The 18,744-nt window shown below is 34.6% G+C and overlaps 2 protein-coding genes across 2 annotated transcripts; both read left to right on the forward strand.

The window, feature by feature from the left end:
- Positions 1-5,394: 5,394 nt before the first annotated feature.
- LOC131012005 (low affinity sulfate transporter 3-like) lies at positions 5,395-13,929 on the forward strand. The gene is made up of 12 exons (XM_057939914.1): positions 5,395-5,881; positions 6,297-6,345; positions 6,418-6,625; positions 6,709-6,883; positions 7,312-7,377; positions 7,455-7,685; positions 8,730-8,856; positions 8,927-9,213; positions 12,596-12,789; positions 12,935-13,017; positions 13,407-13,483; positions 13,582-13,929. The coding sequence occupies exons 1-12, from the start codon at positions 5,570-5,572 to the stop codon at positions 13,732-13,734; spliced, it is 1,962 nt and encodes a 653-aa protein (XP_057795897.1). The 5' UTR covers positions 5,395-5,569; the 3' UTR covers positions 13,735-13,929.
- Positions 13,930-14,939: 1,010 nt separating this feature from the next.
- LOC131009680 (uncharacterized) lies at positions 14,940-15,909 on the forward strand. The gene is made up of 2 exons (XM_057937091.1): positions 14,940-15,514; positions 15,618-15,909. Exons 1-2 carry the CDS (start codon positions 14,940-14,942, stop codon positions 15,907-15,909), a joined length of 867 nt encoding a protein of 288 aa, XP_057793074.1.
- The last annotated feature ends 2,835 nt before the right edge of the window (positions 15,910-18,744 follow it).

Consider the following 18,744-nt stretch of genomic DNA (forward strand, 5'->3'; position numbering starts at 1 on the left):
TGAAATACCGTCCTCCCATCAGGTGCCTTAACCTCTCTCTCTCTGATAGCGGCAGCTGTAGGGCCCCTAGGCCTTCTAGCCCGTGAACTACTAGAAGCATTGGGAGTCTCGGGAGTCCCAGAAATATGCGTCCCAGACCCATCAGATGTATCTGCTGTAGCTTCTGGCGCATTAACGCCAGATCGCCTCCCAAATCCCAACAAACCTCGAGAGGTAGACATGATGCCTGTTGCATACAATTAAATTAACAAATATATAGCGAAACGTAACATTAACAGTAACTAACAAACATAACAAATTTGCAATCAAATTCAACCAAAATGTGCATTTACATTTATTCATAAGCATCACTACTATCATCATCACTATCGTTAGATGTCAACGGGGAATCATCGTCTTCTGCTTCATCGTCATCTTCAATCTCAACGACTCCACCGAGGGGATGAAGGAGAAGTGGTTGTTCAATGCCTACACTTGTGTGAGTAGGCATAATAGTAACCACTTCTTCTTGAAATGGTTGATCTAATGTTGATGTAGATGCTGCAGTAGACACTTCAACCTTAGATCTTGCGTTGACTTTGCATGCTGACCACCAATTTTTCTTTGATTGGTTCGTACTGGGATAGGGACAGTAAAACACTTGAACTACTTGACTCGCCAAAACAAAGGGATCATACTTCTTATATCTTCGTGTGTGGTTCAGTGAAACTAACTTGAAGTCTGTATCAATAGAAGTTCCCTGAGCCGACAAGTCAAACCATTCACAGTTGAACAAGACTGTCTGCTTAATTGGATACCCCGGATACTCCAGCACGCAAACCTCTTGCAGACGCCCATAAAAGTCTAGCACATCTCTATCACTACCATAGACCGAACCTTTTATGCAAACGCCACTGTTCACAGTCGCACTCTCTCTATCATGATCAGTTGTGTGAAACCTGTAGCCATTCACGAAATAGCCGGAGTATGTTTCAATCTCCCTTAATGGTCCAGCTGCAAGCGACCTAATATAAGGGTTCAACTCGTCGTTACAAGGACGACAAACCTGTTTCACACAAATATCATTTAAGTTTGCTAGCCAATTTTAGAGTAAGTAAATGTATATTTAACATAAATTTATCGTCTCTTACGTAATGGTTAAACCACAGAATAAACTCGTTGTGAAACGCGACTTCAAACTCTGCATCAGTCATGTAAGGATTTGCATATCGTTTTTCCTCCTTGAAGATCCTTGGATACAAAGAATCAAATAAATATGTTAACACCTATATATGATGAACACTTCTTATACGTAAATTGAACGAGAATACTCACTTGCTATATGTCTCTGCAACCTCTGCACAATTGCTCAAAATATACATGTGTGCAGCATGCCATTCGCGCTCATCCATGTATCTCTTCGTCCCTCGGCCAAGTGAACGCCCAATAGGTTTGAATATGGCGAGACAAAGAGGATCATCATTTTCAGCAACGGGCATCTCAATATTGCGAGGCAAAGTTGTCCACTTTGTAGATATTTGATCTTCAAAGTAAAACGAAGAGAAGGTTGACATTTCTGCAAGTAAGTATGCATTGGCGATGGACGCCTTAACCTTGGCTTTGTTTTTTATATGATTTTTTAATGTCCTCAAATATCTTTCAAAAGGATACATCCACCGATATTGCACTGGACCAGCCAATCGTGCCTCATCTGCCAAATGAACTGGTAGGTGCTCCATTGAATCAAATAAACTAGGCGGGAAGATACGCTCAAGTTTGCAAAGAGTAACAGCTATCTTCTCACTCAGTATTCTCATGTCATATATGGCCACGTTGCGGGATGTTAATTCTCTGAAGAAGAAACTTAACTCTGTAATTGCCTCCCAAACATTCTTAGGAAGAAGTTCTTTAAATGCAACAGGCAGAAGGATTTGCATGAACACGTGACAGTCGTGACTTTTCATGTTGTGCATCTTCAGGGCGTTCATGTCAACGCATCTACTAATATTTGACACGTACCCATCGGGAAACTTAAGACTCTTGATCCATTGGAGTAAGATCTTCTTCTCTTCCCTGTCAAGCGTATAACATGCTTTCGGATACCCTCGAGTTCCATCCACTTTCTTCAACTCTTTCCGCTTGCAGAAGGTGTTCAATTCTTCTCTAGATTTTTCTGTATCTTTTGTCTTCCCCTTCACATTCAGGACAGTATTAAACACGTTATCAAACACATTTTTCTCAATGTGCATAACATCCAGATTATGTCGAATCAAAAGATATCTCCAATAGGGTAGATCCCAAAATATGCTTTTCTTTTTCCACCCTACATCTTGATATTTGACGAGTTGAGCGTTCCTGCCATCGAAGTCTTCGGTAACCTTCACGAAGCCTAACCCCTCGATTTGATTCAAGATTTGTATTCCTGATCTTTGTTATGGTGGACCAACATTGCATGTCTTATTCCTCAAGAATGAAGTTTTGTTTCTCCTAAACACATGGTTAGGAGGTAAGAACTTCCGATGATTATCAAACCACGATTGTTTTCCACTCATCGGCAAAGTGAATGCTTCTGTATTCTCCATGCAATGTGGACATGCCAATTTCCCAGCTGTACCCCACCCAGACAACATAGCGTACGCTGGAAAATCACTGATAGTCCATATCAGAGCTGCTCGCATCTGGAAATTTTGCTTCAACGATATGTCGTAAGTGTTCACACCAACCTCCCACAGAGATTTTAACTCGTGTATCAATGGCTGTAAGAATACGTCCAACTTCATCTTTGGGTTTGATGGGCCAGGCACGAGGACTGTGAGGAACATGAATTGTTCTTTCATGCACAACCACGGAGGCAGGTTATACGGCGTGACAATAACTGGCCAAGAAGAATATTGACGCCCTGATTGTGCAAATGGGGCAAAACCATCTGTAGAGAGGCCCAACCTCACATTTCTAATCTCATCGGCGAATCCAGGAAAGACTGAATTCAAATGTTTCCATGCCGGAGAGTCGGCCGGGTGGCGCATTATCCCATCGTCTGTGGAGGTCGCATGCCACCGCATATGTTCAGCAGTTGCAGGAGATGCAAACAATCTCTGCAATCGGGGCGTCAAGGGAAAATAGTGCATCTGTTTAGCGGGCACTTGTTTCTTTCTGCGACTCCCAGATGCACGCAAGCTGTCCTTATATCGTGATTGGTCACAGAACATACAACTATGTAGCTCACTAGTTTCCCCCAATACAACATGCAGTTATTAACACAGCAATCGATCTTCTCTACTGGCAAACCCAAACCACGTAGATTTCTTTTCGTACTATAGAAGTCTTCTGGACAGTTGTTACCCTCTGGTAAAGCAGCTTTCATCATCGAAGACATCTGATTGTAAGTCCTCTCTGACATGTGGCTTTCAGTCTTTATGCTCATGAATTGAGTCATCCAACTTAATTGTGAGTACGTGTCACATCCTGCGTACAATGGAGTATCCGCTGCATCCAACATGTTATAAATCTGTTGAGCGTCATTATTGGGCGGCTGCTCCAGATTTGGAGGATCTTGATAATTACTAGGTCCAGCATGGTCATGCACCATCCTTTCGTAGTTATTGTATAATCCATCATCCTCATTCATTATAGCATGTTCTCTCGGCATAGACAGCGGTGCTTCCCCGTGACAAACCCAAACTTTGTAATTCAGGACAAATCCACGCCTACTAACATGTTCTCTGACCGTAGGTACATCTAAATACGCTTGATTCTTGCACTTCTTACACGGGCACCTAATGTTACCTTGTCCATCAGTGTACGCCGTTTGATTCAACGCCCACTCAAGGAAAAACTCAAGCCCCGTTTCAAATGCGGTACGATCATTGTATCTCGCGTACATCCACGTACGATTATCACTCATTCTTGCAAATTCTAATTGAAAAAAACAAATAAAACATAATAAATTACTTGAAATCTAACAAAATTTCGACAGCATAACCCCACTATCCTAACTACCAAGTGCTCGACTCTACCAGCAACTATAGTGACCATAGTGGTCCTAATTTACTAAGCCTATACTAGGTCTACCCGACCCCCCAATGTCGAAGCAATAATACAATACAAATAAAAGCAATAAAAATCATGGTAATTAAATTAAAAACAATCATTTGTAGGGAGAAGATCCTTAAGAAATAATCAATTTCTATCCCAAAGGGAGAAGATCCTTAAGAAATTGATTAAATCTATCCCACAATATATATATATATATATATATATATATATAATAATATAACATTTCATAAACACATAGCACATAACATTGAATTTAACAAAATTATCCAACATATATAAATTATTCTAACAAACAACTTAAACTAATTGATTAAAATTAATATAATTTAAAATTAATCATGCTTCATAATTTAAAATTAAACTAACAACATCATATATTAAATGGATTAATATAATTTAAAATTAATCATGCTTCATATAATTTAGTTATAAACAAAATCTATTATAAATTAATTAACTATATATAACAAATAAATCTATTTAATTAATATATAATTAAATACATAAATAAATTCATAATTAAATAATTAAATAAATAAATTAGAGAGCGTACGGTGGTGGTTTCCGGTGGGTGTCGTGAAGAAGGCGGTGAAACGAGGTCGTCGAACTACAATAAATAATATAAGTGAAATTATATAATTATATATATATAATTAAAATTAATTAGATATATATATATATATATATATATATATATATAGATCTAGAGAGAGAGAGAGAGAGAGAGAGAGAGAGAGATACCTGCTGGGTCGGCGGCGGTCGGCGGCGGCGGCGAAGGAAGAGCAGCAGCAGCAGGGGAGGGGGGTAGTTTCTGTTCGCGTGGGGGGGTTGGTTGCGGCGCAGAAACTGAAAAAATGGGCAAACCCGCTGCCCTATATTTTAAAGGTTACCGACGGCAAATGCCGCCGCTATCTAGCGGCGGGGATTTTGCCGCCGTTAAGTCTATAAATTTAATTAAATAATGCGTATTTTAACATTAACGGCGGCGACGCCGCCGTTACATACCGGCGGCGAGTTTGCCGTCGGTAACTAGCCGGTAATTTCGAAATTTCGGGTCGCCTGCAATGCCGCCGCCTTGCCGCCGTTATCTACCGACGGCAAAATCGCCGCCGGTAGTTTTCGCCGGTAAATACGCGCTTTTTTGTAGTGAATGGGGAGGCACCACTAGAGATGATCTTAAAAATGGATTTTTTTTTTATATATAATACAGTTAATTTTACATCAAATACAATAATTTTATAAATTTAGTGCAATGTTCTGAGTTCTCAGGATAAAATATAATTTTTACAATAACCAATCAACTCCTCTATATATCATTTACGTATTGTTGAAAAAGGTGTATTATATATACATGTAACTTATATGTCAAAAATAACAAAAAATTGATAGAATACAAATTTGATTGGCTTTTGTTGGTTACATGCCGTGTAACGATCAACCTCAATCAAATAAGGCTAGTATTTAAAGGGATGTGCCACCATCTAATCTAGCAACTAACTCCAAGTAAGTTCACCCAAACACTTCAAAACCCGCCATGGGCAACTCCTCTGCTGACCACTCCGCCGTCGTGCAGCTAGACGCTGACGCCGCTGCGGCCGGCAGAGCTGAGAGGTCCAAGTGGCTGCTGGCCTCCGCCGGCCCTCCGCCGCCTTGGCAGCAACTCCTCAGCTCCGTAAAGGAGACCCTTCTACCTCACCCCAAAACGAAGCAACATCGCCCAAATCAGTTACTTCTCTTCTTGCAATCCCTCTTTCCAATACTTAAATGGGGAAAGAATTATAAAGCTGCAATGTTCAAAAATGATTTCTTGGCTGGCTTGACTCTTGCCAGCCTCTGCATTCCTCAGGTTTAATTATTTCTCTATTAACTAGAAGGTTAATTAATTATATTTTGTGTTCCAAATTTTAGCATTTTTCTAGAAAATGTCGGTAATTTTCGTTTTTCTATTTAAAACTCAAAATTTTCAGCTTTATTAAAAAAAAAATTCCCTCTATATAAAATCCGGCGATGAATAATGTGTCGTACATTTTGCAGGAATCGTAGGTGAAATTGTTTTTTCAATTTACCCAATAAAACGACTTGTCGTTCACATAAGAATTCAACGAGACAACTTATCATTTTATTGTTGTATTTTATATAGCAAGACATTTTTCACAAAAACGTTGAAAAATGATTACACAAGATATGATTAACACTTAACAATATATTTAATTTGCGAGTTGGTTGCGTAATATTATCATTTATTTTAATTAAATTTGCAGAGTATTGGATATGCTAATCTGGCTAAAATGGATCCACAATACGGCCTATGTAAGTCATGCAATTACTAGAAAAAAAAAATCCTTAATTTTTGTGAAATTGAATTTGTTATGTATATTTCAGACACGAGTGTTGTTCCGCCATTGATATATGCTGTAATGGGGAGTTCGAGGGAGATCGCCATCGGTCCGGTGGCGGTGGTGTCGCTGCTGCTCTCTGCGATGGTCTCCAAAGTGGTGGACCCTACCGCCGATCCCACGGCCTATCGACGGACTGTTTTCACCGTCACCTTCTTCACCGGCGCCTTCCAGGCGCTCTTCGGAATATTCCGGTCAATTTTAAACTCGTTTTTCTATAAACCATATTTTTTTTTACTAAGTTATTGGAATTAATTGTTAATTTATGGCGTTTCAGGCTGGGATTTCTGGTGGATTTTTTGTCACATGCTGCGATTGTAGGATTCATGGGAGGCGCAGCCATTGTGATTGGCCTCCAACAGTTGAAGGGATTGCTCGGAATCACCCATTTCACATCCAAAACTGATGTCGTGTCCGTGCTTGCTGCTGTCGTCAAAGCACTTCATCAACAAGTAAGTAATCAATTAGTCACGTAATTACGCCTAAATACATGAATCGTTCACCTAATTATGATTTTGAACATGCCTTTAAATACATAAATTTTCACTTATTCTAATTTGAATTGGCCCCAAATTAATGTTGAGGCGTATATGTGCCTTAAACAAACAGTGTATTAAACGATAAAGTCGGATATCTATGTTATTTCAATTAGTGACAATAACATTAATTCCATTGAAAATTAATTAATAACTATGTAAAAAATAAGAATAATTATTAGTTCATGTATTTGGCAGCAAAACTTATAGTTCATGTGTAAAATCGGAATGGGATGAAAATTCGTATTTATTCAAGATTACCCCTTAATTAATAGAAAAGGCTATCTAATTTCTTTGATCCGTCTCTCTTATTCTAATTGAATTATTTATTAATTGTTCAACAGTGGTATCCATTGAATTCTGTCCTCGGCTGTTCATTCTTGATCTTCATCCTAATCACCCGATTCATCGTAAGCACAACTAATCACTCCATTAATCAATCAAGATATTGGAAAATGAAGTAATTTGAAAATGAATTTTGTTGCAGGGCCAAAGGAAGAAGAAACTGTTCTGGCTGCCGGCGACGGCGCCGCTATTCTCAGTGATACTATCCACCTTAATAGTGTACTTGAGCGAAGCCGAAAAGCACGGCATCAAAATCGTGAAACACTTGAAAGGAGGGCTGAATCCCACCTCACTCCACCAGCTAGACTTCGGAGGCCAACATGTCGGAGAAGCCGCCAAAATCGGATTAATATGCGCCCTTATAGCCCTCACTGTCAGTTCCCATACAATTAACTCATTTCTTTTTTACGTTGGCTATAAAACTACCCACTTTTAATAATGCATACTTAAAAATTATCAACATTTATAAAAATATGTAGAAAATACCCAATTACTCCCTCCGTCCCAGCTTTTAGTATCCAACTTTCCTTTTTTGGTCGTCCCATATTTTGGTATCCATTTCTATTTTTAGTAAAAGTAGGTGGGGCCCTTACTCCACTTTAATTATTTTAACTCTCACATAAAATGTGGGATCCTTATTCCACTCACAACACACCAATCATTTTATTAAAACTCGTGCCGTTCTCAACTGGATACCAAAAGTCGGGACGAAGGGAGTATAAGTTAAGGGACAAAATAATGGTCAATGGGACAAAATTTGGGTGAAAGCTAATGATACCCTGACATTGATTGTTCGAAATGTATTTTGTCTGATCGCCTAGTGGATTTTCATTAGTCAACCGACTAGCTAGTGGTTAATGGATCTATCGGCTGACAAAATACGTTCGGATCCTCAGTATTAGAAGAGTGTTGTTGATTTCCAATAGTTTTGTCCCTTAATTTAAAATTTAGGTATTTTCTATGTGTTTTTACAAAACAATAATGCTGTTTGGACAAAATATGTTCGGATAAAATATGATCAAATACTTTATAAAATAAATTTATTTAAATTTCTTGGTTTAAAATAAAAAAGAATTTAGCTAGTTTTATTGTTTTCTCCATATTGTAGTAATTTTTAATAACCTTTTTAATTTTTATTATTTTTAAAGTACAAAAACTGCAATTTTTTTTAAAAAAAGTTAAAAATTACAAAAAAAACTACAATATGGAGAAAACAATAAAACTAACTAAATTCTTTTTAAATTTGAACCAAAATTTTTAAATAAATTGATTTTTTAAAAAAATTAATCTTTTTTTGTCTAGACAAATTTTGTCCAAACTGCAATACTCTTTACTAAAAAAGGTAATTTTACATATAACTTGATAAAATGAGTATTTTTAATATAAATAAATAAAATGTGTATGTATATATGATCAGGAAGCGATTGCTGTGGGGAGATCGTTCGCTTCGATGAAAGGATACCACCTGGATGGGAACAAGGAAATGGTGGCCATGGGAGCCATGAACCTAGTTGGATCTCTAACGTCATGCTACACAGCCACTGGTAAAATATAAGTATAAATTAAATTAATTAATTTATTAATTACACTCAGACTATTAACTATAATGTGCAGGTTCATTTTCAAGAACGGCTGTAAATTACAGCGCAGGGTGTGAAACAGTGATATCTAACATTGTGATGTCTGTGACTGTGTTGATATGCCTTGTCTTTTTCACGAAGCTGTTGTATTACACTCCTCTGGCGATTCTGGCTTCCATAATCTTGTCGGCTCTGCCCGGATTGATCGATCTCAACGAGGGCTATAACATTTGGAAGGTCGATAAGTTGGATTTCATGGTCTGCCTCTCTGCCTTCTTCGGCGTTCTCTTCGGTTCCGTCGAAATCGGCCTCCTTGTAGCGGTACGTCTCATTTTAGGATTTTCGAATTTTTTTTTCATTCAATTTTATATTAACTCATGCAGATTCTATTGAAGTCATTCATTATTTCGTCGTCGTAAATCGAACTTTTTTATAGTTGAAAGATTTTGAAGTGTAAAATATTTTTTAAAATGGAGTGAAAAATGATAACACAAGTAGTTATGATTAATGTTAACCCCTAATCTTACATCTTATTTATGTTTCCAGTTTTATATGTTTAACCCGTCCTCAAACAAATGTCACACGTACTAAGAAAGTGGGTAAATTTACTTTTATTAAGAAAAGGAAAAGAGAAAAATGATTACGATATATAATAAGGTAAAATGAGAAATTTTACGTCTGTTTGTGATGGAATTAATTGATTCTAAAATAGGCGAGGACGGAGCAAGTATGAGTTGGTAGTGAATGTTGGATTAGTGCGAGGTCATGTGCGTAATTAGCGAGAAGGAATATTAATGATATGAAGTTAGCGATGTACGAAAGAATATATATATAAATTGAGATTCCAAACTAATTAAGAAATGAGTTGAAGTTATTAGTATAGTGGGTTACATAAGAATCCAATATATAATGGAGATTCTCAAAGTGTGCATATATACAGTAGTGTGCATTGTATGTTCCAATTGGTCGAAGGTGTGAAGAGTTGAAGTAGGTCAATGCTATAGGTTTTTTTTTTTCATTGGAATTATTGGTTGATTCTATACCGACCACTAAAATTGAGTCATAAAAGCTTACTAACTTATTCAATTACGAGAAATTATGTAAAATAATTATCAAATAAATTTTTCAATACTTGTAAGCTAAGTAGAATATTAATTATATATTTGACTTGATTTAATATAAAAATACATGTATAATTTTATTTTATGTCAAGCCACGACGTCAAATTCTTGAAGATCATTGAGCTTTTTAAGTATTGAAACCAAATTCTTGGGATAAGGATAAATTTGCTCAATTTTCCATAATTTGAACTATAATAATATAATATAATTAATTAAGGTCGATAGTTTATGATAGAATTTAAAAATAGTGATGGTTTGAGATATATTTGATTATTTAGTTTAAATGAAAACAGTACTATATATATAGCTACTCACTTCCTAGAAACTTAACTGTATATAATGGTACTAATTAAAATCAATTTCTATAAAATAAATTTTACAAGAATGAAAATTACATTCATTAATCGTTTTTTTTTTTTTTGGGTATTGTTCTTCTGAATATTTCTTTCTTTCAAAATTTAATTAGATGCTGGATTTTCTTATTTTTAATATATCAAATTGTCTGTCTCAAAATACATTCAAAGATCAAAGGCATGTAGAATTTAGGGTTTAATTGTGTCATGATCACTATCTTTGAAAGTGGAATCTAAGCTAAACTCGTAAAACACGTCCAGGTTCAATGTATAAGAGAATCTCCCATCTAATGCACCATCTAGGGTTTAGAATTTGACTACCACAAAAAAGGGTATCTTCAACGGTCATAAAGAAAGATTTTAATAAAAGTTTATCAAGATTATATTCCTTGGCTCCTTTATTTAAGTGCTAGTTTGGTGTAACGTGCTTCGATTTGATTCCATTAAAAAGTCATCATTATATGTAATTATGAAAATCAACTTAATATACCGTTATGCACAAAAAAGAATAGTAGTTAAAAATACATAGTATCCAAAAATGAAAGGTATACATTATAGGACCTCTTTATCCACTATGTCTACAGACCAAACTTTCAATCACAACTAAAATAAAATATTATGTTGGGATTAAACTCGTGTGATATACTCCCTCCGTCCCACGAATCTTGACACGTTTGGTTTCGGCACAGAAATTAAGAAGTTGTAGATTAGTGTTTTAAATGTATAGTTAATAAAGTATAAAAGAAATAAAGTAGAAAAGAGAGAGGGTATAATAAAAGTGATAAAATATGAAAGAGAATGAAATAAAAGTAATAAGCAAGGAGTAGTGCTATTTGGACAAAATTTGTCCGGACAAAAATAAGGTTAAAATTTTTTAAAAATCAATTTATTTATAAATTTTGATTCAAGTTTAAAAGGATTTAGTTAGTTTTATTGTTTTCTCCATATTGTAGTTTTTTCGTAATTTTTTAAATTTTTTTTATTTTTTGTCATTTTATTTGTAGTTTGTGTACTTTAAAAATAATAATAATTAAAAATGATATTAAAAAATTATAAAAAAATTATAATATAAAGAAAACAACAAAACTAGTTAAATCATATTTTATTTTGAACCAAAATTTTTAAATAAATTTATTTTATAAAGTATTTAATTATATTATGTCCGGACAAATTTTGTCCAAATAGCATTACATGAAGTAAAAAAGTAGGAGAGAGAATGTAATAATTATTACCTTATTTGGAAATATGTCAAGATTCGTGGGATGGCCCATAAAGAAAAACGTGTCAAGATTTGTGGGACGGAGGGAGTATCACTTATAAACTGACGGCAAAAGTAACGAGGTTATTATAAATCCAGAATTATATATGCAGAATATGAATATTTTAAATAAGAGGTGTACATTAATGTACCAAAATTGAAAAAGGTAAAAAGGTTAAATTTAGGTGTTTGAACCATGAGCAGAACTTTTGTAATTAATTTCAGCAGAAATATTACTAGAGGAGTTACAAATTTAGATTCCAGAAGATAGGTGGGGTTTTTTTTTTTTTGATCGGGCAAAGTCATGTTAGATGTTAGTAATTAGTTCCCCATCCACTCCAAGAACCACCTTATCTCTCCATTCACCAAATCCACCTTATATCTCCAATCTCCAATTCGCTTCATTCACCAAATCCACCTTATATCTCCAATCTCCAATTCGCTCCCAAGAGGGATCGAACCCGGGTCACTTCACTTAAGTGAGGACCTGAAAAAAAAAAAAAAAAAAAAAAAAAAAAGAAGATAGGTGGGTTATCTATCAAAACTAATTAGGACCTGAAAGATTATTTTATATTTTTTATTTATAAAAAAAAAACACTATCAATTTAAGGCCCAGATAAGTATCAATTTAAGGCAAAACAAAAATAAAAATCACGTGCTTTGAATTTTTTTTCCCTTTAACTATATATTTATATGTTAATCTCCATTCTCCAACGAAATTATTGTTGAATGATTTATTGAGATTATAAAAGACTTTTAATAAATAAGTGAGTATAGCATTCGCGAGGTGGATTCACCATTCTTACACATTGCGCCAAAATATATGTCCAAATTCAATTTATGTGAGAATCTCTCCTCCCACGCCTAAGTAGTGCCATTTTGGCATAAACTGATAGTAATTAATTAAGTAAGAAGCAAGTAAAAAAAGTTTGAAAAATAAAAATAGTTTTGAATTGTTTGGAAAAATGCAGGTGATAATGTCATTTGGGAAGGTAATAATAATATCTATAAAACCAAGCACAGAAGAAGTAGGGAGAGTTCCAGGGACAGACATATTCTGTAACATACTAGAATATCCTGTGGCCATCAAACTTCCCGGCCTCTTAATCACCCGGATTACTTCTGCAACTTTCTGCTTTGCCAATGCCAGTTTCATCCGAGAAAGGTACCTACCACATTTTAAATTACTATAACCAAACTGCACTTACTCTATTACTCAAATGCAATTTTTACTACTTCAACTTATCTATACCAAATTTTAATTGCTTCATTATTATTTCATATAAAATATATAACGATTTCTATTTCAGGATTTTGAAGTCGGTAAAAGATGAAAATAATATTGAAGAAATCGCCAAAGGACGGCTTTGTGTATTCATCCTCGATATGACTAGTAAGTAGTAAATTATATTATGATTTTTTCCCCCCAAAATATTCACTAATTTTGATTTTAGATATGACTTATAAAATGTTTAATTAGGCGTACTCGAAGTTTTTGGCGAAAATTGAAAGAATAATGTGGCATGATTTTTTATTTTTCAAAATCGAATAGTTTGTTTTGGCTATACTTCCTACTAGCATGAGAAAAAATCATCCCAAACTTTTTTCAGTATATAATCGAAAATTTTTGTATGACCATAACCCGTTATATTACTGAAGTTGTAGCTAATTAAGTCTTTCTCTTTTCTTTCCTTCTTGTTAATCTTTTGAGTGAATGTTACGTATAGTAGTATTTATGATTTTACATTAAAATGAAATAAATGTGAAAATGTACTATTGCAGATGTGATGAATATCGACACTTCGGGTATTCATGCGCTAGAAGAAGTGCACAAGAAACTCAATGCAAGAGGACTACAAGTAACCCTCTTTTCCAACTTCATGAATTACACATTAACTTGCAAATTAATTATATTTGTTTATTTATTTAAAAAAATCGATATTTTGTGATTTGGTAGTTAGCAGTGGTGAATCCGAAGTGGCAAGTAATTACGAAGATGAAGGCAGCAAAATTGATAGATAAAATTGGTGCAGAATGGGTTTTTCTGTCTGTAGGCGACGCTGTGGAGGCGTCGCTTCGTCTCAAAATCAATGGTCTCAATTGTTGTTAATTAATTAGTGAGCTTAATTATTTGTGATTGAATAAATTAAGTTGATAATCTAGCTGCTACGTTTAGGTCCTGCATTTTATCAAGTAAATTAATGCCGGCATAAAAATGTAACAGCGAAAATTATCATGAATCATTGATCATTGTAAAATACCCTCCTGTAATCAGTTTGTGTGAAGGATATTACTTTTTTTTTTTGCTTATAGCAATACTTTTTAGTTGAAGTACTTCACTTGATGGGGATTTAAATAATAATAATAATAATAATAATAATAATAATAATAATAATAATAATAATAATAATAATAATAATAATAAAAGAAATTTTGGGCCATTTCCGAAGTGTAGCCCATTTACCTGCTATGTTGTCCAGACTTTGGTTTGATTCAAGTTTTTGTGTGTTTTAAGATTATGGGCCTGGGTTCTTTTTACAATTGCTAGGCCACTGGAGTAGTAATTTGTAACGCATCATCTGCTACATTTTACCATAAATTAAATATTTCACAGATGGACTCAAGTTCTTTAAAATTATAATGTTGGATTATAACTGCAATTTTGCCTGTAAATGCACTATAATTGCACTCTTTATAACATTTCAAGTTACAAATATTAAATTTCTTAAACTTGAGTTCACTATCACACTTTTTTTAAAATTATTTATTTTTGTATCTAAAAATATATTAAAAAAATTCTCTTTATTATATACTTCATCCGTCCACAAAATGAGTAATCATATTTCCTTTTTAGTCCGTCCATAAAAATCTCATTTATCTTTTTAGCAAATGTACTCCACACAACCCTTTAATTAATACCCTTAAAAAGTGAGACCCTTAGAGCATCCACAACGCAGCAATTTAAGGCCCGGGTCGATGCAGCAATTGGGGCGCACCACGCACTAGAGTGCCGCGGCGGTGTGCCCCCGATACTTATGCAAGCCTCGGGTCTTAGGGGGGGGGGAAATGGTGTGGGTGTGCGTTACACGCGCGCCATTTAAAAAAAATAAAAATTCGAATTTTAAATTGTGAGAGAACATCGTTGGCAGCCGACTTTCCCTTAATTTTTTTTGCCATTTTACCGTTGCAATGCAACGGTTAGTTTAGGTAGTTTTTTTTTTCTTTCTTTCTTCATTATCAATATATACCTCCTTTTTACTTCATTCAAATCACTCCCAAAAAATTCTCTCTACCTCTTGAAATTTTTTTACAAAAATGTCTTCTCCACAATCATCCTCTTCATCAAGCGATGGCGACGAGGAACATGCTAAAAAATCTCTCAACTCATGCAACAATTTTGCCAAATTGTTGAAGCTATTGGTGAATCGAAGTCGGAAACCCCTCTTCCTTGAAAAAGGGTGTCGTAGAAGGCGTACATTCATCGGGACCGTGAAGTCGATCTACACCGACTCCATTTTCTGGTGTCGATTTCGTATGCGGCATGCATTGTTTCTGCGCATCGTCAACGCCGCGCAGTCCGATCGGTATGCACTTGGCAGACCTGACTTCACACCGTTGCAGAAATGCACGGTTGCTATTTGTCAACTAGCAAATGGAGGTGCAGCTAACGAGTACAACAGGTATCTACGGATTGCGGAGTCCACCTCATTGGAATACTTGCGCATATTTTGTCGAATCATCAACCAACTCTTCGGCGCGGAATACTTGAGGAGGTCGACTTCCGCCGACTGCCAAAGGCTTCTAGCAATGCACGAGGAGAAGCACGGCTTCCCGAGAATGCTAGGAAGCATCGATTACATGCATTGGGCATGGAAGAATTGCCCAACGGTGTAGCAAGGAGCATACACTCGAGGCGATCAGGGGGAGCCAACCATCATCCTTGAAGCTGATGCATGCATCCCAAGATCTATAGATCTGGCACGTATTTTTTAGGACTTCTGGTTCAAACAACGACATCAACGTGCTCAACTCATTGACGTTGTTTAACGATCGACTAGAAGGAAGGGTTCCACTGATCACATATCAAGTCAACAACTCCTACTACAAGAGTAGGTACTACTTGACCGACGATTTCTACCCTAATTGGCCTGTTTTGGTGAAGCGTCCTACACATCCGACAGATGCAAAGAGTAAGAGATTCAAGTTGATGCAGGAAGCGGCTCGCAAGGATATCGAACGAGCTTTCGGCGTGCTTCAACGCGTCTTTGGAGCAAGGAGAAGTTGAGCGACATCATGTTCACGTGTATCATTTTGCACAATATGATCATCAAAGACGAAGGTGAGCACGCAACGGAATGAGAAGAAAATGTCACCGACTAAGCTTTGAGTAGCTCTACCGCAGCTCGTCCTCGCACCGCTGCTCCGCTGGAATTTCGTGCATGTGGCATGACAAGCATTTATGCGAGACGCGGAGATGCATGCTTGTCTCACTTTAGATTTGAAGGAGCACATTTGGTCTCGTTTTGGTCCGATTGAGCCCTAAAAAATTAGTGTAATTTTTATTTTTATTATTGTATTTTTTTCTTTAATTTTATTTTAATTATTGTATTGTTGAATTATATTTTTAATGAAAATTTGGAATTTTAAATAGAAGTGTAGAATTGGAATTAAATGGAAATGGAGATTTAAGCACCTCCATAAGCACCTATGCATTGGAGGAGGCACTCTCCCGTGCAACTGGTCTCTGAATGACACTACTTCAACATACAAATGACACTTGATGATTGACGTAGTGTCATTCGAAAATGTTCAAGTGTCATTTTCCGAATGAAGTAGTGTCATTCTGAAAACCAGTTGCACGGTGCAACCAGTTGCACAGGAATATTTGTGGCATTGGAGAGAAGAGATGCTTAAGGTGGGGACCACCATTTAAGCGGGAAGAGATCCAGTGTCCCACAATCTTATGTGTGCCACTGTGTCCCATGCTTATATCTATTATTTTAAAAATATTTTTTATAAAAATAAAATTTATTATAATACTATGAATTATATTTAATTTTTATTTGAAAAAATTAATTTTTTTTAAAAGCATATACCATGACTTTGAATTTATCAACCTATTATTAGCTAATAAAAGTGAAATTAAATGATAAAAATAATTATATACCCTAAATTGATGAAATAAACCCTAGTTAATAATCACAAAATTAAACTAAAGCATAAAAAGTTGAAATTGAAGAAAATATATACATAAAATTAAACAAAATTGAAAGTGAGACATAAAATATGGTACATTGAATCTTATTCCCATTTAAACACCGAAATTGGGAGTTTGAAATTGGGACACCGTCAAAAGTCATAAATTTAAGAATTGAGCCGCGTATGCCGTGTCTCGACAGAAATTGAAGTCAAGACATTTTTATTAAAATTGTGATTACAGTGTGTTATATTTGATGTCCTATTTTATATTATATTTTTAATTTTAGTTATTTTCTAATTTAATTTTAATTTTTTTTGTGTTTTAATTTAATTTTATGATTATTAACTATGATTTGTTCCATATAATTTGGATATGTAATTATTTTATTATTTATTTATACTTTTATTAGTTAATAATAGGTTGATATTTGATAAATTCAAAAGTATGGTGTATACTTTTAAAAAAATTAGATTAAAGTATGGTTGATATTTTTATTTTTGGTGGGACCTTTATTCTACTACTTAAAAATCATCATCAATTTTCTTAAAACATGCGTTCATACAAAATTAATGTCATACTTTTGATGCACGAATGAAAGATGGAGTATCTGTTAATTAATTAGACACGTACCAATTAATAACGAACAGCTTATCGCCCACAAAATTTGAAACATACGTCATTACTTAAACAACTGAACCGATTAATTAACTGCGGTTGAGATCCAATGATCCATCAATATGCCCCAGTAGATTAATTCTCACAAAAAGTTTAAATTAAAAAAAAAATACGAAGATCATCATATCACATAAAATATATTTATTAAACGTGAACAAATAAAACATCAATTTTATATTATTGTAAAGTTAAAAATACCACTAAAATAAAAAGGAGAAAAATTAATTACTCTTACAATTTTAACTTTGTTTTTTATAATTCACAAGTCGATGCTTTTTAGTTGGTAATTGACCTTATTTTGATACAATACACGACAAAAATATGCCTCTAATCGTGTATTGATCCCATTTTATCTATAATTTATTGTAAGTCTTTTTAAAAATATAAATTAATCATATTTTGTCTACAATTCACATCACAAATCTTCTTATAATGGTGTTATATTTTACCATGTCGGTACGTTCCACAAGAGTGCGTGTGTGTTTTTTTTAGATCTCTTGTTCCACTAATAAAAGCGGGTCATTTCTTTCATTGATAACTGTAACGACCCGACTTTTTATTAAGGATTATATACTTTTAATTACTGATTTAAGGATTGATTATGGTAATTAGAGTTCAGCATCCATTTATAAAATACGAACTTATATAAAATTGATAACTTATATGAACGTGATGATTTATTTTTATTTTTATTTTCAGTGGACGATGCACTCAAAATATATTTTGAGTCCATTAATTTATTAAGGATGATTTAACATTTAAGTGTTAAATATGAAAATTTTATTAATTACTAAAGTTGATCCATGTGGTTAATTAATTTATTAAATTGACAAGCCCAAATGGATTTTATACTTCAAATAAGAATTAATCTTGTATGTGTCAATGTATTTAGATGAGTTTGAAACCATATAATTAATGTATTAATCTCTTAGATATTTTGATAATTAAATTTGAATAGTTCCTAAGCATACTGAAGAATTTCAGTCATACGCATGCTGAAGAATTTCAGTCATACGCATGCTGAGAAAGAATTTCATATTCATACTTATCAAGCCACCCTCATCCATGTCCATGTTCATACTGGTCAGCTGAATAATTTACACCATCCTCATCCATCCAAGCCACCCCATTTTTCTTTAAAATCACAGCACTTTCACCATTATTTTCCATACTCAACGTCTCCTACGTTCATTCCTTCAACCAAAATCTCAAGTATTCAACAGACAAATCTAATTTGTCAAACAG

The sequence above is a fragment of the Salvia miltiorrhiza genome, chromosome 2 (assembly GCF_028751815.1).
Source record: "Salvia miltiorrhiza cultivar Shanhuang (shh) chromosome 2, IMPLAD_Smil_shh, whole genome shotgun sequence".
NCBI lineage: Eukaryota > Viridiplantae > Streptophyta > Magnoliopsida > Lamiales > Lamiaceae > Salvia > Salvia miltiorrhiza.